At 39.2% G+C, this 24,507-nt stretch overlaps 1 protein-coding gene across 4 annotated transcripts in view; it reads left to right on the top strand.

Annotated features, from left to right (window-relative positions):
* mtss1lb (MTSS I-BAR domain containing 2b) overlaps positions 1–22,842 on the top strand; it is a 66,306-nt gene extending 43,464 nt beyond the window's left edge. The window contains exons 4-15 of one of the 4 annotated variants that reach the window (XM_084403927.1): positions 10,176–10,260; positions 10,907–10,998; positions 11,094–11,168; positions 12,806–12,963; positions 14,364–14,471; positions 14,580–14,677; positions 16,654–16,873; positions 17,268–17,333; positions 19,220–19,294; positions 20,154–20,330; positions 21,642–21,807; positions 21,924–22,842. In XM_084403927.1, coding sequence (XP_084260053.1) covers positions 10,176–10,260; positions 10,907–10,998; positions 11,094–11,168; positions 12,806–12,963; positions 14,364–14,471; positions 14,580–14,677; positions 16,654–16,873; positions 17,268–17,333; positions 19,220–19,294; positions 20,154–20,330; positions 21,642–21,807; positions 21,924–22,693 — 2,090 coding nt within the window. In that variant the 3' untranslated portion in view covers positions 22,694–22,842. The remainder of the gene's footprint in view (positions 1–10,175; positions 10,261–10,906; positions 10,999–11,093; positions 11,169–12,805; positions 12,964–14,363; positions 14,472–14,579; positions 14,678–16,653; positions 16,874–17,267; positions 17,334–19,219; positions 19,295–20,153; positions 20,331–21,641; positions 21,808–21,923) is intronic. The other 3 variants (XM_084403925.1, XM_084403926.1, XM_084403924.1) reach the window with 3 other exon arrangements.
* The last annotated feature ends 1,665 nt before the right edge of the window (positions 22,843–24,507 follow it).

Genomic DNA, 24,507 nt, shown 5'->3' with positions numbered 1-24,507 from the left:
ATTTGCGAACTAAAATATAGTACATTAATTTCACTGAAATAAATAAAAATAAAGAATTGGTCATTTGTGCCCGCCAAGCAAGCAGCACAGAGAATACACTTCTTTCTTTTTTGTTTTCTTTTTGTTATTGTATTTTCTTATATATTTTGTGTAATCAGGGCTTCAGATGTCCACGAATGTCTGATGCAAAGGGGTCAAAGACTATCCTGGGAACTAGGCCAGCTTGTGTGGTTTACACTACTGGGCTTACTGTAAACATACAAACAAACAAACAAAGAAGCCCCCACTATACTCCATTTGACCCTTGGGACCCAGTTCTTCATAATCTGTAGTTCTTAATGTGACCTGTATTTGAGTCCTTACTGGTGTCTCTACTTTAACTCATACTGTATACTGTGCTTATTTCTTCCATAATCAAACAGAATCACTTATAATCTGCAAATGATGATCATCCGATCATTGTCTGTGTTCAGTGTAAATTACTATAAAAAAAGCCCCTTTAGTATTTTCTCATATATGAGTTGAATACATAAAGTATTAGTGTTCATGCAGTTGCGTAACAGTGAAACCTTGTGTGTTTGTGTGAGAGCATGTCTGCATTATATGAATGGTGCAAAGAGAAGAAAATTGGCAGGCAAAAATCCTTGAGCAGATTTCATGTCTCCTGTTGCTATGGCAAAGCATGAAGGGCATAAAGCTATGGCTATGGAGCAAGGTACAGGAAACACTTTCGTATGACGTATTTGCATCAAGTGGAAATGATAATAGCACCATTGCCTCATTGAGGTTAACTGATAGTCCATGAAAAATGAGCTTGATGTGATTTATAAGCTCAATTCTCCCTCACTGAATGATTAAATGGATTTGAGGGTCTAATAATAATACTAATGTAAAATAAAGGTCATTTGTTACCCTTCTAAGTACTGGAATTGTTCTGTTCATGTCCTGTTCATGATCATTATGATATAGCTAGTTTGATGTCTGTCAGAATCTGTTGTTTTGATTTAGATACATATTAAAGCACCTGTGTTATTACTAATTATTAGCAGAAAAAAAATATTGTACGTCAATGGTTAGGTCTGGTGGAATGAGAGGAGGAATGTTCTGGAGAGGTGAGGGCTGGTCTGTGGGGGGGTTTAAGGCCCTGCAGGCTGAAGTCTCTCTGACAGTCTTTCATGTTCAGGAGCTCAACAGGGAGTCATGAGGCAGCATGCGCCACACATCATCAGCTCTCGTGACGGAGAAAAAAGGGATGTCTGAATTACTTCAAGGAAAGGGGTGGTGTGGGGTTGGGTGAGTAGTGAGAACTTTGACAGGTGGGAGAGAGGGAGAGGAGGGGGTGGAGAACGATGTGATAATCACTTTTAATGCATATTCTAATATTTCCATAGTCCATAGATACTGTGATACAGTGATGATATTTCATTATATGATTTTTTATACTGTACATTATAATGTTGTGAAGCAAACATTCACTTTAGGCTATTATTTCATTTGGCTATTAAACTATTTTATGTTTATGAGAATTGGTGGCAAATTTAAATGAATTTGTATGAAAACATCATGAAGCATAGTCTGGCTATCACCAGACCAAGCTCAATCTTTTAAGACTGAACATTGGTCTGGGGAGTCTGCTATGTATTTTCTACTGCACAAGAGGCGTGATCAACGGGCATAGTTCAAATGACTCTGTACGCAATTGGATAGTCCTTCAACCAATCAGACCAACGATACGGGTGACGTACTTTGCAGAGCGACGCGAAAACTCCTGTCAGGAAATGCGTAACCAAACGTGTTGATCAGCGGTTTGCAGGAGCAGCAATGGAATCCAGCGATTTTTGCAGGTTATGCAAAAAAAAAAAAAAAAACATGAAAGTTAGTGGTATTTACTCCCACTCGAGCGATTTGTTTGCTAAAAAGAAGCCATTGAGCATCGTTGAGAGGTTAAAAGGAATTGGACAGAGCCATAACGGCCCTGGAATTGGATTGGATTAAACCCGCCAATAGCGGGTTGCCAGGTGGATAAGCCAGTTTGTGATTGGTTCCCGCAAATTTGTAAAGGAAGCAGCAGAGATAAATGTACAGGTTTCCAGCCTAAGCTGCAGGGCGAAATCAAATCGCCGGCAGATCATGAAGCATGAAGCATGAAGGTCCACCCTAAACCGAACCCTCAGGAACCAGATCGTATGAAAACTTACAAATGAGATCCTATGAATTCATACAAATTCGCTAAAATGTAAAATACTTGCAAATTGCCAGAGTATTTGCAAAATACTTTGCCAAATTGTTGGTTCTTTTGTTTAAAAAATAATAATATTTGTTTATTTAATATAATTCAATCTAGTGGACATGCCAAAATGGACAGAACTTTCAAAACATCAAATCATTTGAACATAATTTAAAAGAGGGCTTCTATAGCAATAGATAATTCCTGGAGAGCAGCACAGTGCCCTGTCATGGCAGCATCTGTCCCGTCATTCTGCACAGACTAAATGATTTTTGGACCACTCACTGGCCTGTCTGTCCTGAGACCTGCACTGCTCTACATGTCTCACCCACCATCTGTTGCCCTGGAACAAGCAGAGAGACTGGACAGTAGAAGCTCCCCAACTGCCCATAGAGAGAGTGAAAACAATCATCACAATACTTGAATATTAGCAGAGCCATTACATGCTTCTGTTCGCATTCATTTACTGTATATGGCTAAGTACATCTGCTGATTTTATTGCCTCCTCTATATTACTGGTGCTCAACTGCTTTTGATGACCTAGATTTCGCATTGGACTACAAGTAGTGAACCAGTGCTGTACCAATATCGTTTATTGTGCAAATAAAAAAATGACACGTAAAAAATATTAACATGAGTGAAATAGGCTAAATGTTTTTATGTGAATGTTTTATAAGGGCACAGCCTGTTTGTGTTGACCTAATTTTGCTCACCTAGAGCTACTAAGTTGTTACTATTTAGCTAATATTTAGTTTTTTAGCTATATACATATATATATGTACATTCATCACTGTTCTGTGTTCATCTTTATGCTCGTTTTTTTCTTTATGGGTTGAGATGGCAAGTCAAGATTAACGATGATAGCGTTGAGTAAATGCACCTGTACATCAGCTCTTTCTGAAAACCCAACTCAACATTATAGACCTGCCCCTGTCTCTCTCTCTCTCTCTCTCTCTCTCTCTCTCTCGTGTAAGTGCTCTGCTCTGCATGCCTTTCTGCTGGTCGTCAGCCAAGTAAATGGCCCTCTTTATCCAGTTACTCTATTCAATTAAGTTCGGAAGCCACAGAAGGAATTCCCAACAGGCAGATCTCATCCATTTTTGTCTCAGATGTAAAATGATGGAAGATGATCATACAGTACACGCTGACACAGAAACACACACACAGTTATTATCAGGTGTTGGTGAGTGAGCAAATATTCTGGCGTGAATAACTTTTTATGCATATGGAGCGCACAGCCGGAAGAGTGATTTAATGGGCAATATGTGTCATACTGTGTCACCAGTATGATGCAGGGATGCATCGGAATTGGTAGCAGACAGAATTTTAGTAAGTATATAAGTATTTTCCATGTTATGGCCAATAACCAATTAATGTCCCATATTCAAATTGTGAACTAAAATAATACACTAAAATCTAAAGTCATATTTGTTCATTTTGAGATTTGCTAAAGTTTATATTGAATAGTGTTCAAATATTAGTGTTTTTTAAGATTAGGTGAGCTTTAAATGAAGGCAAAATTGTGGAAATGAGCATGCACAAATAACTGTACAATACTGGACCATAACACATACCATTCAAATGTTGGGGTGGGAAAGGTTTTATAATGCTTTTGGAAGAAGTCTCTTATTGTAACTTTTTTAGACAAGCAACATGTATGGATAGGAATTCTCTAGAAAGACTTTAATGATGAACACATGCCTAATAAAATAGTTTACAAAGACAATAACAGACAAGGGACTTGAAACACAGAGTTTAAATATAAGACAAACCAAATGTCTGACAGGTGAAAATCATACGTAACCGTAGAAACAAACGAGGAGATAATCAGTAAGCAAATCTAAACGGAGCAGAGAAACCGGAATTAAACAAAACACAACAGAATATGTCCAAGTCCGTGACAGTAGTCACCCCTTCCTGAGCTGGTGACGGAAGAGGACCCGGAGGAGTCGGTGGAGACAGACACCATGATGGAGCTGATGGTGGGAGAAGCCCGGGTGGAGCTTTGCCTGAAGGGCTTGGTTGAACCCTGGGACTGACACGACAGAGACGGAACCAGGGTGTGTGGAGCATCTTACAGGGCAGAGAGGCCGACGGACCAGGTTGACTTACACGGCCTGCAAGCCCAAGGCGGAGCTGCTGGCTTGCGGGACCGAGGTGGAGACAGGAACTCGGCTGACCGGGGCGACGATGAAGCGAGCGAATACAGGCCGAGGTGGAGACATGGGCCTGGAGGCCCGAGGTGCAGCTGGGGACTCAACCTCATGCCGAGCTGGTGGAGGGGAAGCCAGAGAGCCTGTGATGGCAAAGCTGAATTTTCAGCACCATTACTCCAGCCTTCAGTGTCACATGATCCTTCAGAAATCATTCTGAAATCTTTGCTGCTCAAGAAATCTAATTATTATCAGTTTTGAAAACAGTTGTGCTGCTTAATATTTTTGGGAAAACATTGATACATGGTTTTTCAGGACTCTTTGATGAATAGAAAGAACAGTGTATGTTTAGCTACTACATATAAAGGAGTTTTAAAGATTTTGAAGTGTCAAAAGGTCATTCGGTAAAACCGATATAGTAAATATTTAAATGGAATAATATTGTTTTTAATAACTAAAGGAACTACAATAATACAAATATAAAGCAGATAAGGCTCTTTTTTTTACATTTCCCCTTTTCTCCTTTCCCTGTGCAATGTTTTACTTGAATATGTTGGAGTGTTTAGAGTAGTCCAATAAATGATTACATTTATGAGATCAGTGATCATTTTATTTAATATTTCTTCTGTGGTACACACTATATACTATCTCAACATCAATGTCAAATCAGTTTTTAACTTTCAAATCAGTGGTTAAACCGAATGACTTTTTTGGTGACAAATTTTTTGGTGACAAAGTTAATTGATTGTACAAACCACAAAATCTTATTGTTAACATCTAGGTAAACTAAAAAATGGTTTCAAAAATAGTTATATCTCCATTCTACTTTTTTACACTTTTAAAAACCTTATTCGTCAATGACCCATCTGCAGATAATCTTTATGGTGCCCATATTTTATGCAAGCCTTGATTTGTTATGAGACATTAAATTTATATTGATTTAGTCATTGTATTGACAATGTCTTTGTTATTATTATATTGTGAATTTTAGACTTGGTATGGCAATGTTATGGCACTGAAAGAGTGATTAGTGAAATACAGTCATTCATGAGGAAGATGATGAATTTATCCCCTCTTTTACAACAGTCCACCAGCTTGTAAACACTTTCCACTCATCTTTCCCCAGGATGGTCGTTTTCACATTGTGGTGACTAAATGTCATGAGAAAAATCAATATGTGGGGGCTAGTGTGGCAGTGTGGGTCTTAGCGATGAGGCCAACAGTAAACACAGGCTGCTGTAACAGATGGAGGCGACAGCGCTGTGTGAATACTGCCACTCTGTACAGATTACTGCGGTAACAACAGTACACTGCTTCAGAGCACACGCTGAGCCGGACATTCTCAAGTGGCTATCACATTTCAGTCTGATATTTTCTTTGAAAGGTTTGCGAGAGACACTCATTGGGAAAACTGAGCATATGCCGGGAGAACTTGTATTGTTAGCCAAATGTTAGCTGTCTCCCTTTACGTTAAAGTAGCGATGAAATGGAAGGAGCATCAGATCTGATCTTCCGTATTTTGACGTACATCCAAGTTATTATCAAAAAAGAAAAATTTTGAGCTCTATCTTGGTTCTATCCATCGGTTGTTGATAGGATGGAGGCAGGGGGGGGGGGGGGGTGTAGCGGAAGGTAAAAAACACAAACAGAAAAACATCTCATGTCGCTGCTGCAAACAGACACTAAAGAACGTCTCATTTCAGAAGCAATTAGAATGTGCAACCTCACTTGCTCCTTCCGTTCTCACGCTTACTCGTTCCTGGTTTTTGTCTTTCGTAATGTTTTCTCACTATCTTAAGATATGGTGGCACTTTGACATTAGACACTGTATCATCTCACTCTGCTGTGTGTTTGTGGGATGGATTAATGAATGGTTGCTGGGTAGAACAGGAGGCATGAGGCAGGAATGTGTTAATTATGAATGGAGCTTCTCTCGTGGCTCACTGAGGCTCTCTTTGGAGAAACACTGTTTGTACGCATGTGTGCCCTGTGTGTGTTTGTGTGTGTATCGGCACGCATGCATGTTTAACTCAATACGCTCAGAGCAGCCATGCAGAAAATCTGTGTTTGTGAACACCTTACTGCTCTCGCAAAATGGCAATAGATTGTTGGCAATAGATAATAGATAATGGCAATACAAGTCAAAGGCATGTCAAAGCAAGGTCGCTGTGATTTTGCCAAGCAAGACGTGTTCCTGGATCAACATCTTTTGTTGATCATGGAACAACATTCCTATCCAAAGACATAGTCCTAACCCTATCCCTACCCATAAATTTAACCCTACCCATAACTTATTCACCTATAATTTCCCTCTGATTTTAAGAAAAAGAATGGTGTAGAAGCCCCTAACCCTTGTTTTAAGCCTAAACTTGACATTAACCGATAACCTATCCTTCCATCTGATTGGTTGATTGGAATGTTGTTCCAGGATCAATAAGGATGTTGATCCAGGAACTTGTTCTACTTGTTCAAAAAATCTGTCAAAAGATCTCATCAAAGTCTCAAATTATTCTCATATTTGTCAAGACACTAAGTACAAAGTCTGACATTTCAATATTAACAAATTCTTTAAAAACCAAACAATCTGAGCAATGGTATTCAGATTTATTTTATATCTCTAAACTCTCAATTGTCAACCATTCAACTCAATTCAAGCCTCATTTATGTCTTTATCTCTCCTCAAATTGTAGGAGAAACATCTGAGACAGTGTGGATACTTAAGAAACATAAATGAGAACCAAATTAGGCTCTCAAAAATTACAGTTGGTGATTTATTTAACATAAATATGGGCTGAAATAAATACCAGTAAGATAGGTCTATAAATAGGTCTATATCATTTTCCATAAATGGTAAAAAAATAGATTGCTCTTCAACACACCTTTTGAGGGCCAAGGTTGATTTGTTAGGGTTTGTGCCTGTTTGACAGGCCTAGATTAACCCTGTAAGGCCTAGATTACTGAACTTCTCTAATCGGGCTGAATCTCATTCCTCTGGTACTGGAGATCTGAGGTCAGCACAGACCAGGATTTAATGCTGGAATGTAGGTTTTCATCACCCTGAGAATAAGCTGAAAATACTCATTTGGAGAATAGATGGGTAAATCCTTTGCCGCAGCCACCCCGTTAACAGAGAAACATATAGGCTACCTTTAATGTTTATTGATATGATGACATGCCATTGAGTTAGATTGCCAGTCAAATTTCAACATTTCATCTTCAAAACTGTCTTCTTTCTTTTTTTCGTATTGTGTTGTGACAGTCATATGAAATACAGTGTTTTTATATTGTAAATACGAAATTGTATCCTATTTTGAAGGTCATGGAACAGTTAGATCTAAAGGGCTGTTGTGGTTCCAGGCAACACTTACAGACTTCTCAGTTCATCAGTTCAGTGTGACATCTTAAACACTTCAGGAAAATTATAGCTGTCCAGGCCACCTTCTTTGGAAGAAAGCACACTGCCTCTTATAAACACTGGGGTCAGGATTTTCCAAAGGTGTTTTTTTTTTTTTTTTTTACAGCCTGCTACTAAAAATAGCCTAATTTAGACTGTGGCTACAGGTTACACACACACTTTGGGGAATCTGGTAAATGAAACCACTCTGTTTGGACTTCAGTAAGCATACAGTGGGTACGGAAAGTATTCAGACCCCCTTACATTTTTTACTCTTTGTTATATTGCAGCCATTTGCTAAAATCATTTAAGTTTAATTTTTTTTCCTCATTATTGTACACACAGCACCCCATATTGACAGAAAAACACAGAATTGTTGACATTTTTGCACATTTATTAAAAAAGAAAAACTGAAATATCACATGGTCCTAAGTATTCAGACCCTTTGCTGTGACACTCATATATTTAACTCAGGTGCTGTCCATTTCTTCTGATCAACCTTGAGATAGTTCTACACCTTCATTTGAGTCCAGCTGTGTTTGATTATACTGATTGGATTTGATTAGTCTATATAAGACCTTACAGCTCACAGTGCATGTCAGAGCAAATGAGAATCATGAGGTCAAAGGAACTGCCTGAAGAGCTCAGAGACAGAATTGTGGCAAGGCACAGATCTGGCCAAGGTTACAAAAATATTTCTGCTGCACTTAAGGTTCCTAAGAGCACAGTGGCCTCCATAATCCTTAAATGGAAGACGTTTGGGACGACCAGAACCCTTCCTAGAGCTGGCCGTCCGGCCAAACTGAGCTATCGGGGGAGAAGAGCCTTGGTGAGAGAGGTAAAGAAGAACCCAAAGATCACTGTGGCTGAGCTCCAGAGATGCAGTCAGGAGATGGGAGAAAGTTGTAGTAAGTCAACCATCACTGCAGCCATCCACCAGTCGGGGCTTTATGGCAGAGTGGCCCGACGGAAGCCTCTCCTCAGTGCAAGACACATGAAAGCACACCTGAAGGACTCCAAGATGGTGATAAATGAGATTCTCTGGTCTGATGAGACCAAGATAGAACTATTTGGCCTTAATTCTAAGCGGTATGTGTGGAGAAAACCAGGCACTGCTCATCACCTGTCCAATACAGTCTCAACAGTGAAGCATGGTGGTGGCAGCATCATGCTGTGGGGGTGTTTTTCAGCTGCAGGGACAGGACGACTGGTTGCAATCGAGGGAAAGATGAATGCGGCCAAGTACAGGGATATCCTGGACGAAAACCTTCTCCAGAGTGCTCTGGACCTCAGACTGGGCCGAAGGTTCACCTTCCAACAAGACAATGACCCTAAGCACACAGCTAAAATAACGAAGGAGTGGCTTCACAACAACTCCGTGACTGTTCTTGAATGGCCCAGCCAGAGCCCTGACTTAAACCCAATTGAGCATCTCTGGAGAGACCTGAAAATGGCTGTCCACCAACGTTTACCATCCAACCTGACAGAACTGGAGAGGATCTGCAAGGAGGAATGGCAGAGGATACCCAAATCCAGGTGTGAAAAACTTGTTGCATCTTTCCCAAAAAGACTCATGGCTGTATTAGATCAAAAGGGTGCTTCTACTAAATACTGAGCAAAGGGTCTGAATACTTAGGACCATGTGATATTTCAGTTTTTCTTTTTTGAATAAATGTGCAAAAATGTCAACAATTCTGTGTTTTTCTGTCAATATGGGGTGCTGTGTGTACAATAATGAGGAAAAAAAAATGAACTTAAATGATTTTAGCAAATGGCTGCAATATAACAAAGAGTGAAAAATTTAAGGGGGTCTGAATACTTTCCGTACCCACTGTACATTACTGGTCCATGTTAATGAGAAATTAATTCAGTCATGAAACTCTAGAGGGCGCAGGCTGATAGGTCTATTAAATACAGTCCACAAGCAATCACACCATTACCGCATGGCACAAGCTGATTGGCCTCTGCTGATCCCTGCAGCCAATAAGACTGCTAGTCTTGCAGCGCACTATCAGAGTTACTCTGAAACCCTCCACCTCCCTCAGCTCCACCTGCCTAGATCTGCTACGGGATTTATGTATGTCTATTTATGCAGCAGCAGCAGCATATATCTTACACATAACAATGGCAGCAGCGTGTCTGCGTATCTATTAACTCTAGCAAGGTCATACTTGCTCTGCAGCAGCGTAGCAGATCTAGTCTGCCGATACCAAATACATTAACATTGCCATATTCGATTACATGCTAAAACCATTCTAAGAGTTGTCATAAATTAAGTATTTTAATGTCTTGAAGTTAAAATGCTAGTGATTAAAGTGCAGCGTATAAAGGTGCAGTAATTTCAGTGTTATAATTTCAATGTTGTTCTGACAGGTTTTCTTTCACTTGTGCATCCTTGTAGGTGCCACCAGGGATATCGGATCAGCGCTAACCCGCATGTGTATGAGGCATCGCAGCATTGAGGCGAAACTACGCCATTTTACTAAGTACGACCGCACTCCTCCTGTTAACTTCTTCCTGTGTGTTATAGTTCAGAAGTCTATATACAACACAAATATACTTATACTACATATGATTCTACACAACATAAGAACATACTAGAGCACAAACAAGGGCCAAAAGTAATTGCTATACATTTCATATGGAAATCATATATGAAACTGAACAGTGTTGTCTATTATGCAGAATTATGACAAGTCACCTGGAATACTGGACTCTGATTGGTTTATTGTGGCATTACATGATCTATTTTTCTAACATTAAGTACAACCCAAATCAGTAAATCAATCAATATTTCATGTCTTTTTTATTTTGTGTTTTGTTTTGCACACTATAATCGCAGACTCACTCTCAAAGTCTGATGACACAGGCATGGCAAGAGAACACAAATACACACACTTTTCACACTTCATTAGTGGACATCTGCAGACAATTCCCTCTTACAGTCTAATGAATGGTAGCCTCAAACTCTAAGCCACACTGTAAACCAAAGCTTTCATTTCGCATGATCAGAACCCGCCACCGGTTTGATGAATTTTCCTTGTGAATGTTCATATCCCTCTGTAACTGAATGAGAACCTCTGACTCAGCTACGAATGGTTGAAAACATGATTTTCTCTCCATTGCTCTCAGTGCTTTGATGGAGAGCCTGATCACTCCTCTACAGGACCGCATTGAAGACTGGAAGAAGACAGCCAATCAACTGGACAAGGACCATGCCAAAGGTGACTAAGCACTTTTTTCTTTGTCCATATGCACACTATGTCAGTTCTTAAAAAGTAAACAACACACAAATTTTCACACACTTCCATTTTCACAGAGTACAAACGGTCTCGTCATGAAATAAAGAAAAAATCTTCGGACACCATGAAATTACAGAAAAAAGCCAGGAAAGGTAACACACCTTCTTTTCACTAAGAAATTTTCAGCATGACAAAAAAAAAATTGGTCAATTTATTCTGTGAAATATTGTCATAGTAGCACCCACCAACAACACACTAGCATACCAGTGTTTTAATGTCAGTGAACCTGGTGGATCAGATCAATATTACATAACTTTTCCCTATTACAAAGCAGAAATGTGATGGGAATAACTCAAGGACATTTCCTCAAGGTCAAAACTGGCTGTTTCATTTGACGTTCAGAACAACCAGCTGATTGGATGCCATCAGCGTTCACTGTGTTTTTAGTGGCTCTAATGGTCGATGATGGACAGATGAATCTCGGAGCTGTTGTTAAAGCCGCATAGACTGCATAGAGTGCACAATGCGAATGCGCTTGGTGAAATTACTGATCCCTTTATATCAGGCAAAAATCCTCTGTAACGTAAGCAACCCCCTCTGCCGGCTGAAATGCAGAAGTGCAGCTCTCACCTCATTTGCTAAGCAGTTCGTGTTCATATCCCAGCAGCCAATAATTTCTGCTTTTGAAGATAGGATGACAATCCTGTGTGTTACTAGGAAGAGTCCGGTGTTAAAGGAAAAGCTCCCCTTTATTCTTTTGTTACAAGTCCGGCGTCTCACACCTTCTAAGACCAGACTACCTATTTGTTTTTCTTTTGGATCCATTGCACATTAAATCGTACATTTTTGGCTGGTTTTTGATTAATTTGGCTGTGGTGGTTGGCTTTTCTGAAACAATTTGGCCGTGAAATGAGCTGAATTGCTTCCTAATACTAACCCTAACACAGTGCTCTCCCTCCTCTCTTTCTCTTTATCTCTTTCTCTCTGTTCTTTTCCCTCTCTTGGATTCCCCCCCACGTTGTGTTCTCTCTCTCTTTCATCTACTCTCCCTCTATAGAGCTACAGGGTAAGTATGTTTTTCCACGCAAAGCTGTGGCTCACTTAGATTCTTCTCACTCGTTTCTCTGCATGGCCCTTTAACCCGGCCTCAACTCAAAAAAGACCCCAACACGTCTGCAGACAGCTCTGTGGTTGTCGGATTTAACCCCCACATGACATTTTGGCTTGACAACTTACAAGTGATTTCTCCCATTATAACAGCTGAGGGTTTGCTTAGTGCATGATTTTGCTGATGCCGTCCCAGCATGCATGCTGCTTGTGTTCCTGGAAGCAGTTCTTCTGCGGCTAACTGACTTTGCTTCCTCAGCAAAGGTCATGACCATCTCTAACAATCTAGTCTGCATGAGTTAACCTTTTAACTTCCTCTGGGAGGTTCAATGTGTTTAATTAAGAGTAGAAGATGTTCGATCGCAGAGTTCAGAGGTGTCTGTCTCCATTTGTTGTGTAGGTTCTAGTCGGAGTAGTTCGTTTTGTTCTGTGTTCACACTACGTCTGTATTGTTGGAGGCTGGAGGAGAGAATGATCCTCATGTTCTAATGCTGTATTCCCTCTTGTGTCACTTTTTTTTTCCTTCTGATTGTTCTTTACAATCTTTTCATTTTTCCATTTGACCTTCTATTTTGTCTGATACTTTGGCCATTTTTCATTCGGTCCATTCTCCACCTTGTTTCATCCCTCTCCCTGTCTTCCTTCCCTTCTTTTCTGCCACGCTCTCTGTCACCCCCTTTAGGCCGGGGGGACCTTCAGCCTCAGCTGGACAGTGCCATGCAGGATGTGAATGACATGTACCTGCTGATGGAGGAGACAGAGAAGCAGGCGGTGCGGCGAGCTCTAGTGGAGGAGAGAGGACGCTTCTGTACCTTCATCGGCTTCCTGCAGCCTGTAGTGGTACTGCCCACCTCAACCCCACTCACACCAACTGTACAGCTGCTCCACTTATTAACTCTTTCCCTGCCATTGACGGAATTTTCCATCATTTATGAGGCAACGCTTCCCCAGCCATTGATTTTCTGGCTTTCTGTGTTTTCACTGTTATACGGTAGGGGGTGCTATTACGCATCTTCTGAAAGAATAGAAAATCTGATTGATCTTATCGGACATGAATTTCTCAGCTTTTTGTTCAAATTTTTGCTTTTTTTATGAAACCACATTGACAAGTGTTGATATAAAAAAGAATGCATGAAACTAGAATAAAACCTGTTTTATTTTGTTTTTTAAGCTGAGGCTCTGTTCTTTCTTTTGATATATTGCATGTTCAGATATTCATATTTAATATATATTAAATATATTAAATATTCTGGGGGCCATGAATTTTTTGTGCAAATGATAAAACATGCTGGCGGTGACTGGCAAGTTTTTTTTTTTTTTAACGCTGGCGGGGAAAGAGTTAAGAGAACATGAGATTTTAGATTTGAGAGCACATTTAATTTCATCCTCAGTTGACTTTGTTTTGAGGAAATAACTATATATGAAAGACATTTATTAAAGCAAAAGTCAGGAGGAAATATAATGAAGTTAAGGAAGTTTTTTTTTTTTTTTTATGCAGTAAAATTTTAACAAAGCAGGTATCATTTAAAAGCCTTTAACAGGTGTCAGAGTTCCCATGTACATCACCGTTCAAAAGGTTTGGGTCAGTAAGATGTTTTAATGTTTTTGAAAGAAGTCTCTTATGCAAGGCTGCATTTATTTGATAAAAGTACAGTAACACAGTAATATTCAATAATTGTTTTATTTGAATTTATAAATCATAAAATCTTCATAAATCATTCTAATATGCTGATTTGATGCCCAAGAAACATTTCTTATTATGATGTTGAAAACGGTAATGCTGCTTAAAACCAATTCTGAAAGTTTCTTTGAACGGTAATGTATGCTGGACATATAATAACTAATAACTTAGTAAGTAAGCAAGTAAGTAATACATAAATAAATAAATACAATTTTAGATTTTTGTAAAGTAATTCATACATAAACACATTTTTTTTATAATTACATTTATCTACACAACTTATTTAAACATTAAATGAAAAGATTTTTATCGATTGAAATGTGAAGCGTAAATGTTTCATAAAAAAATTGTTTGTTATATGACAATGGTAATGAAGAATCTGTCCTTAAGCAGATATTCACAAAAACAATATGCTCTTAGAACGTGTTATTGTCTGTCATTTAAATGGCATTATGCACACACAAAAGTAACCTAAGAATTATAATATCTTAACTGGTTTTATTCAAGTCAAAAATTGTATTTAAAATAACTGAATCAGTGAATCTTGTGTAATTGTCAGAATGGAGAGATCGCCATGTTGGGAGAGATCACTCATCTCCAGGCCATTATTGATGACCTCACCGTGTTAACCACAGACCCCCACAAACTGCCCCCAGCCAGCGAGCAGGTGCACATACTCCTTATACACTTCAGTCATCATGTAGCATGTGCAGTGCTTTACAGAAACAAACCATAGTAAGACCATTCATATTACAGTTGTGTGTCTCTCTTTCAGGTAATAAAAGATCTTAAGGGTTCTGATTACTCTTGGTCGTACCAGACTCCCCCCTCCTCTCCCAGCAGCTCCGGATCCAGGAAAAGCAGCATGTGCAGGTGAGAGCATGAGTGATGAAGAAAATTAAAGAGAGACTGTGATGTTAAATCTTTATTTCTGCTTATTAGCCTTTTTTTCTCCTGGATAGGTTTGTTGCTTGTGCTGTGTACTATGTTGCTTGGCTTTTCATTGTTGTAATTGCTGTTTGTTGCAAAAAAACAATACAGTTTACTGCAAAATATAAATTGCTGAATGGAAGCTTATACTTGTAACTACCCTGCTAGAAAATCAAGCTTATGCTGTGCTTTGAAACACGGTCGCTGGTATTGAGCTGGTCTAAGCTGGTAGACCATCTTGGACCAGCAAACAAACCAGATGCCAGCTGGTCATACCGTCTTAAAGGGATAGTTCACCTAACAATGAAAATTCTGTCATCGTTTACTCACCGTCATATTGGTTTAACCTATTCTTTTGTTCATATTCAAGACACAAATTAAGATGTTTTTAACGAAACCTAAAATTTCTGTCCCTTCATTGAAAGCCCATTACACCAAAACTATGACGTTTCAAAAAGTTAAAGTTAAAAGTAATCCATATTAATTGGTTTTAATTAATAGTTTTATTTAAAAAACACTTTTTAATCAAGGCTTCGTACATACGTCAACGTACATGCATTGAGCACATCAAATGGTAAACGAAATCTTAACTATACTATATCTTTATAAACTTTTTGAAGCACCAAAGTTTTAGCTGAATGGACCTTCAGTGGGACAGAAATCTCTCAGGATTCATTAAAAATATCTTCATTTGTGTTTCAAAGAAAAATCTTGAGGGTTTGGAATGACATGAGGGTGAGCAAATGATGACAGAATTTAGATTTTTGGTGAACTATTCCTTTAAGGGGATGCTAACGCCAATGACCATCTTGCAATAAGTTCAATAACTAGCTAATAACTTAATTTTCCAACAGGGTTGTTTTTTGTGGAAGAGTGTGTATATTTTGAATGCAAACGTGTGTGTACTATAAGAAAGGGGGGGCTGCTGATGCTACTGCTGCTGCGCTACACAATCTCCCTGTATGTTGGCATCCCATGTAACCTCCTGACTGCATATTAGTCACAAGAGACAGAGCACTGCGGTCATTAAATGCTATTTTGCATTCCTGTATAAGCCTTGCTTTCAACGGCAACAGTTGAATGCTTATTGATTCATGTTATTCATCCATTGAGTCCTTGCTATTACAATTAACAAAATAAGACTAAAGTAGCTTGTTTAATATGATTTTATTACTTTTTTAATTCTCTAGCAATTAGAGCGTCTGATGAGCGTAACTTCAGTGCTGTGCTCTTTTAAATGAATATTCCAGGTTAAATACATTTTAAACCCCATTAGCAGAATATGTCTAATATCCCTGTACTGTTTTTAACCCGAAATATGATGAAACAATTACTTCAATAAGAAGTGAAAGCATTTCAAGATCACTTTTACATAACCAGCCCCTTTAGAGTTTTTGATTAGACCATTAGTGTTTTGCTTTGGCTCCAGGGCCAATTAAAGCTTCATTTTGTAATAGTGTCATTTAGTATCTGTTTGTGTGTGCCGCCTCGCATGGAGTCATGGGGCTTGATTCAAGTGCGTTGGCTGCAAAGCGCCGACACATCTGAACACAGCCTTCGATCTCCATACTAGGCCTCCTGTGTCACGCCTGTCAAACTTTGTCTTACATATGTTCTCCCTCTGCCCCCCCACCCCCACCCTGACCTCCATCCTTACCCATCAACCCCTGCTCGAGACCTTTGTTTCTCCATCTCCTTTTCACCCACAACTTTTTTCTCAACCATCATTATCACGTCATTTTTCTTTACATCAATCACAAAATGCTTGACTTCATCTGTTCCTGTCATCCTGTAAAACCCTCTCATGCTCATTCTGACCTTGTGGGTGTGGTTCACACTTATCACCAAATAATCACCCTCCGTACCCCACCCTTGTACCCTGGTCCTCTGCCCTGTCACACTTTCCCTTGCCCCTGCAGCAGTGTAAACAGCGCCCATAGTAGTGCCTCTCGATCCTCTGGTGGCTCTCAGACTCACTCACCCAGTTCGTCCTGTCGCTACCGCAGCCTGGCCCAACCGCTAACAACCGCTGCACACCGCCTCAGCAGCGTCTCCTCCCACGACTCCGGCTTCATCTCCCAGGACGCCAACGTCTACTCCAAACCCCCGTCACCCATGCCCTCCGATATAACCAGCCAGGTATTTATTTCTTGTTTATTTGTGTTTGTTATTTCCTGTTGTCTTAAAGAAATGTTGGTAATGTAACGTTATAAGGTACATTTAACTGATTTTCTCAGGGGTGATGTGTCAGTCAAATTGACTCTTGTAAAACAAGAGCAAACATATCTGTTGTTGTAATAGATGGTAAATATTTATTTAGTATATACTAAATATATTTAATTTCTCCATTTTTGGTTTGTTTTCGTCATATACACTACTGATCAAAAGTTTGGGGTCAGTAAGATGTTTTGAAAGAAGTCTGTTACGCTTACCATGACTGCATTTATTTGATACAAAATACAATTCAAAACAGTAATATTATGAAATATATTGGAATATATTTTAAAATGTACTTTATTCCTGTGATGGCAAGGCTGGATTTTCAGCATCGTTACTCCAGTCTTCAGTGTCACATGATCCTAAAGTCATGATCCTATATGTGAGTAAATCCTAAATTAAATCTAAATTAATTAAAAGTCTTTGACTGACATATTTGATTGATTTAATGAATTAGTATATGTAAATAAAATTAAAATAAGTTTGTTAGCGTGAGCTCACCAAATTGTAGTGCCAACTCTTTCGCCGCTGACACCGCAATGACAAACTGAAATTGACGCCCTGCATAATCGCTTGAAGAAACCACATTGTTACCGCACATCTGTGTCTCAGCTTTAAACATGCAGCAATATTCCCTCTGTGAAAGATTACAGTGACCTCTTGTGGACATGACTCATGAAACTGAAAGAAATATGAACTTCTGTATATCAAACAGTTCTTGACTGATGTTCAGAATGTGGGTGAGGCAGATTTTTTTACATTCTCTGGGAAAAGGTGTTATAGAAAGAGCTTGAAATTTGCTTGTGAAGCTTTGTATGTGGAACATAGGCTTCACATTATGTACACAGACAAGGTACTTCTACTTTCTTAAGCACGTTTCTTGGAGTAAAGCAAAAGAAAGAAGCTCACAGGCTACATAAAAATGGGATTTTTCAATACATGGCCGAGATGTGACACTGAAGAATAAGCATGTTGCGGGTCAACCTAGCATAGAAAATTCAGAAACACACCAGGCAATGTTAATTTTTAGATGGTAGCTTAAGCACAGTAATAAACAACCCTTTGAATCGTTTAGTTTCTTTTTAGTCAAGCAGTCAAGAGAATTAATTACAGAGGTTTATTACTTAAACCCCTAACCAGGATGTTAAAGTACTAGCCATACACACTCACACACCTCTACAATGTGGTAGATATGAAAACAACCAGCAGATGGCAACATACTCATTAAATAAGAGAGAGAGAGAGAGAGAGAGAGAGAGATCTGTGCTCCACTATAACGCTTAAAAAAAACTAAAAAAGTTAATAAAAAAGTAGCACTTGACTTTTAGAAATCCTAAAGATTGTATATCCTGTTTTTTATGTTCTTCAATTTAAGCATTAAAAATCAATTTCTGCATGTAATTAAAATACATTAAAAGTATAATAAAATATTATAGGTATTATAAATGTTATAATAATTCTTGTAAATATTTATAAGTTTGGGGTCGGAAATTTTTTTAAAATGTCTTTAAGGCTGATTTTTTTATTATTTTTTTACAGTAAAAACAGCAATATTGTAAAATATTATTGCAATTTAACAGCTTTTTTTATTTAAATTGTAATTTATTATTTTAATGACAGCTTAATTGTCAGCAATGTCACATGATTCTTCAGAAATCACTCTAATTTGCCGATTTGGTGCTCAAGAAACATTTCTCATTAGTTGCTGCTTTTTTGTGGCAAATGTAATAATTTTTTTAGGATACTTTGATGAATAGAAAGTTCCAAAGAACATTTATATGTAATATCATATGATATAATAATATATATGTTATAAATTCAATTTAATGTAATCAATTTAACACTAATGAATAAAAGTATTAATTTCTTTTGTATTAATTCGGTGATTTAAAATCACAGACCACAAACTTTTCTCTCCAATAGTAATCAATATGGCAACACTAAATATGACAAGCCAAATGACTTGAAGTTCTATTTAAAATGTCTTTTATCTGTTTATGAAGTGTGCATTTATTATTAGCAGTATACCACAAAATATCCAAAGAATTCAAACTTTTACAGAGCCCCTCTAAATTTCCCTTGCTGTAAAGAGTCATTTCAACTTAAATTACATTAAATTGACTTGAATCTTGTATAACTTATAAAAAAAAGTTGAAAATTGCTTAACTTATTTTGATGAGTTGAAGCAATTTAAAAACATATGTTGTCTTGATTATATCATTTTTTACAGTGCTGCTTATTTCCCGTCTATTCTTGTCTCTCTTGCAGAAGTCTTCAAGTTCAGCGTCCTCAGAAGCATCTGAGACCTGCCAGTCAGTTAGTGAGTGTAGCTCTCCAACCACAGTAAGTACGGCGCGCTCTGTCCATCCAGACATACACGTGCTGAAACTGTCAGTGATATTTTGTACTTGTCCGTGTGACCCATGAGGGTTTTGATGCTGACTGGCAGGTTGGGGTCTTCTCTTTCTTTCTTGCCGGTATCAGCTTTGTGTTGTCATCAGATCTGATCTTCCCTGCCACTCTCAGCACGTATCTGCAAAGTCACACGCAAAGGCTCCCATACCGTTGAGTAAAGGGGGTCTCTTGCTACTCTCACGGTCTCGATCTTATCTCTCCATTCCGCAGTTTGGCTCGTCCTTCGCTACCTTCCGCCCTGCTCTCTCTCACACTGGCTCCATCAGGCCTTTCTCTGTCATACTTCCTGCGTCCCCACCCTATAACCGCTCCCCTGGATCCAACACACCCTCTCCCACATCCAAGGTTCCTTGCTGGAAGGTTTGTCTTCATTGGCACTTCTCATTGCAGTTTTGTTTATTTCCTCTTCTTTTATGTGCGTTCTTGTGTGTTGAATACGTGCCTCCTGAATAACACTTTTTGACAGTGCTCCATTTTGGTTTCATTCTGCTTAACCTCATCCATTACCTCATTTTGCTTTTTAACACGCACCTTTTCTGTTGGCTGTTTGATCCTGGTTTCAAATCTCTGGCTGTGAGATTTGCTAAACCGAGCAGGCCACGGAAGGTACCTGTTAGTGTATCCAACTCGAACAGTGACGCAAACACTGAGATTGGGCTTTCTCTAAAGCACATTGTTGAAAGGACACTCAAACTGCTGGATCGTGGGCCAGGCTTCTCTCCCGCCCCTGAGACCATTGCATTTGTTGCTTTACACTGCCTTGAACTAACCGCTTGTACTTCCTCAGGACTGGTCCAAGGTAGGTTCCAGTGAGCAGCCGTTGGCCAGCACGCTTCAGAGGAGGAAGGAGCCTCTTGATAGGCTGAGGGAGGCAGAAACCTCTCCTCAGTCACAGGGGTATTCTGGGATGCATTCGGAGGACCCCCAGAGGTCAAGGATGACCCCTGCTACTATAGCTGCCAAGGTAACTTTCACCATATAAAACATTCATCATGCAGATTTTAATTTTGAAAACGCCAAGCGTTTTTTATTTGGCGAAGACTAAATCTGCCTGTTTGCTTAGGGCTGTTTTTAATTTGTCAAATATGGATGGTTCTGGCCTTGAGAATTTAATAAGGCAGTGGCTTAAAATTATTTAAAAAACATTACTGAAAATGAAGCTAATACCGGTAAAAATCTAAATGTAAACTAACGTCATATTTATTTTAATTTGTTCCCTTAACAAGTTCTCATGGTCTTCTAAACCTGGAGGGAATTTTAAAAGTGTGATTCATATACCTGGACAAGTCATGGAAAATAAAAATAAATGAATATAATTTTTTATAGTTATGTTGAGCTCTAAAATATAATACATAAGGTAGAAATTGCAATTTGTGAGTAAAAAATCATTAAAAAAAAAAAAACTAGAATGACAAACAACTCTAAAAGTTATTTAAATTCACAATAAAAAGGAAATATAAAAGTGTAAACCCTAAAGAACATTCGGTTATTGAAACATCTGGAATTTTGGAATTTAATTAGTTTGTTTTAATACTATACATTGCCACTAAATTAAAAAGTTTGAAAATAAGCAACCTTCAAATATTATGATTGACAGTGGGAGTTCTTAGAGGTAATAAATTGAGAACCACTGTATTAAAGGTTATTTAAAAAAGTCTTAAAACACATTTTACTCTCACTAGCTTATTAAGTTGACATTCATCAGAATACATTTTTCTAAATTTTTGCAACATCATGAACATTTCAATCACAGTGTCATTTCCACCGCATCTCAATTGATTTATTGATGTATTGCATTAAGCATTTTCAGCGCATCTTCATAGTTAGCAGTTTATGTATAATAAGGTTTAACAAATAAACATTTCAGTTATACTTTCACAGTCTATACATAATTGGCGCACAATAAAAAATAATTTGTTTAACAATTCTTCTTCATGTAATATATTTCACATCACTCGTGCTTTTTACTGACACTGGTTTCTCCTTGATAAACAAGTACTCTAACCTTCGAAAAATCTGTTTGTTCACTCCATAATTGTGGGACAGTCGTAATTCATGTAAAATGCATCATGTATCACAATAAATATTTATTTCACTCTTTAATCATTTATATTATTCAATGTTTTTTTATATTTACTTAAAAAAAAAATTAAATTCACTTTTCATAGTTTAATATTCAAAGTCTAGGTATATACAGTACACATGCACACATTGAACAAAATGTGTGGAGTCTGTGCTTGATGTAACTGTTTGTATATATTGTGTTATGGTGCAGCATGGTGAGGAGGTCTCTCCAGCTGCTAGTGATCTGGCCATGGTTCTGACACGAGGCCTCAGCATGGAGCAGCAGAAGAGCAGCCGAGACTCCCTTCAGTACTCTAGTGGATACAGCACTCAGACAACTACTCCCTCCTGCTCAGAAGATACCATCCCCTCACAGGGTAATGCACAGTCAGAAACACCCACATTTACTCAGTAACTCACAGCTATTTACTCATTATTCATTTAAAAGCAAGTTATGAGAATTGAATTTTTTTTTTTTTTTTTTTTTTGTCAGGCTCCGATTATGATGGTTACTCAGTGAATGGAGACACTGAGGCCGACGGTCAGGCCGAATTCGATAAATCCTCCACAATTCCTCGCCACAGTAACATCGCCCAGAACTACCGGCGCATGATACAGACTAAGCGTCCCGCCAGCACAGCAGGCCTGCCCAGCGGAGTGGGCGCTCTGGGCGGACCACCCGGCGGAGGCGGAGGCACGGCCACCATTCGCCGAACACCATCTACGAAGCCCGGGGTGAGGCGCACCCTCTCTAATGCTGGCCCTATTCCTATACGCCCACCCATCGTGCCAGTCAAGACCCCAACTGTGCCTGACTCACCCGGCGGGAACTCAGGCCCTCCCGCCCGTGTGGGCAGCGAAGAATGTGTCTTTTATGTGCCGGATGACGCCTCCCCGGGAGCGCTGGAGTACGTGAAGGCCTCTCCAAAGCGGCTGAGCCTGCCCAACACAGCCTGGGGTTCAGGGGGCGTGGGCGGCTTAGAGATGAGCGTGTACGGCCAACCGGGCGAAGAAGATCACCTGCTGGCTGCAAACCGCCACAGTCTGGTGGAGAAGATCGGGGAGCTGGTGGCGAGCGCTCACGCCTTAGGTGAGGGCCAGTTCCCCTTCCCCTTGCTTCCGAACCAGCCCCCGCCGGGCCCCGAGGCCGAGCCGGACCCCGAAGTGCCCCCGGAGGGTGAGGACATGCTGAGGTCTATTCGTCGAGGGGTGCGACTGCGCAAAACCGTCTCCAACGATCGCTCAGCGCCCCGGATTTTGTGATGCCTCCTGGAGAGATGGGAGGATAAGAGCGAAGTAACCCAGAGAAAAAAAAAAAAAACTTCACAATGACTCTCTTTAGAAAGCGAGCTATGAAAAAGAAGATTAAAAAATTAAATGTTTAAAAGTCATTATAGAAATAATGAATAACAGTAATGAAAAAAAAGTAAATGATATGTAACAGCAGGCTCAGGCCACTATAACTCTTAGCGTGTCCGAACGCATGTTTGTCTTATTAACACGCCCATCACTGCGGGATAGTTGAACTGTGGTGAGACAATTAACTAATGAAAGAACAAGGGGCCAGGATGTTTGGGGGATTTTTGTGGTCCGCTCCAGATCTTCGCATGGTCCCCCTAGAATAACGGCCCTCCTCAAACTATGGACCCCAGGAATCAGTGCTGGAGAAGCTCATGGGGTACGCAGGTTCTCTTTGAAAATCCTTGCTCTCTCTAACCCCACCCTCACCTCCAGTAAATTTGACATCACATCCTGAAAGTCTAGTTGGTATTGCTGTTGTGTGTTGGTCTGCAGTCTGGAGGTGAGCAGGGCTCTGCTGCAGGTCAGCTCGTGGTTGCGTAGAGGGACGGGATTTATCTTTTATTTGTACACTTCCGTGGTTTCGTTTTATTTACAAGCAAGTAATCGCCTCCTATCTCCTATGAGTAGGAAACGTATATGTCAGGTATGTGGATTTTTGTAGAATTAGGGTTTAAAAACCACCATGATAATGTGGAGCAATAATGCTTTTTTTTTTTTTTTGATGGGGGAAGGTTTCAAAGATCAGCTTTTAATAAAGCTGTACGTTTTTGATGTTCAGGTGTCTTCGGGGAAGCAGATGCTTTCTTGTCGAGTCTAATTATGGCTTATTTTAAAAGAAAATGAGGAATAGAAAGGATGCAGAGCACTTTCAAGGTGTAGTTTAGACCACTAGTTGTCACTGTGGCCACACTATGTGTGGTGAATGCTGTGAGACGCCGCGGTCACGTGCCCTGGTACTTAGGGAGACAAATGTGCGTAGCAATGTCAGGATATAGGAAAAAGAGAGTGATGGGATGTGAAAGAGGTAGGAAGAATGATTTGGAAGTTCTTTGCAGTAGGGTTCAATTTCTTAACATTATTTGTTAATGCATTAGCTACCAGGAACTAGCAATGAACAGCAATTATAAATCTAGGTTAATGTTAAATTCTACTTGTTCTAATTCATTTGTAAAATTTCAAGCAGTATAAATTAGCCTTTTTTTTCAACAAGGACACATTAATCTGATCATAAAGACTTTTATTTCAAACTCGCTATGAAAAAAAATGAATCATGGTTTTCACAAAAGTATTAAGCAGGATTGATCGTAGATCATGTGACACTGGAGTAATGGCTGCTGAAAATTCAGCTTTGCAATCACAGTAATAAATGACATTTTAATTATATATATTAAAATATAAAACAGTTACTTTAAATTTTCACAATATCATGTGTCAAATAAGTGCAGTTTTAGGGAGCATAAGAGACTTCTTTGAAAAACATTCACACATATATATAGGTCATTGTTATAGCTTACGATACCTATTGCAGTAACGGTTAACCAATTGAACCTTATTGTAAAGTGTGACTAATGATCTTGAAAGGGAATTGGTTGATACGATATATATAATTTCCAATTTGAGCTTCTTAAAATATGAGTTTTTCAGAAATGGTCTTTTACTTGTCAAGCCTCAAACCACAGTCCCCTGATATATCCGTAGGAGGAGTGGAGAGAATGAGCTAAGATGAAGGCACACACCTGGCTGCCATTTTTTGGGACATAAGAATGAACTTTGGT

Source organism: Rutilus rutilus (genome assembly GCF_951802725.1).
Source record: "Rutilus rutilus genome assembly, chromosome: 3".
NCBI lineage: Eukaryota > Metazoa > Chordata > Actinopteri > Cypriniformes > Leuciscidae > Rutilus > Rutilus rutilus.
This window is presented reverse-complemented; position numbering and strand designations above follow the sequence as displayed.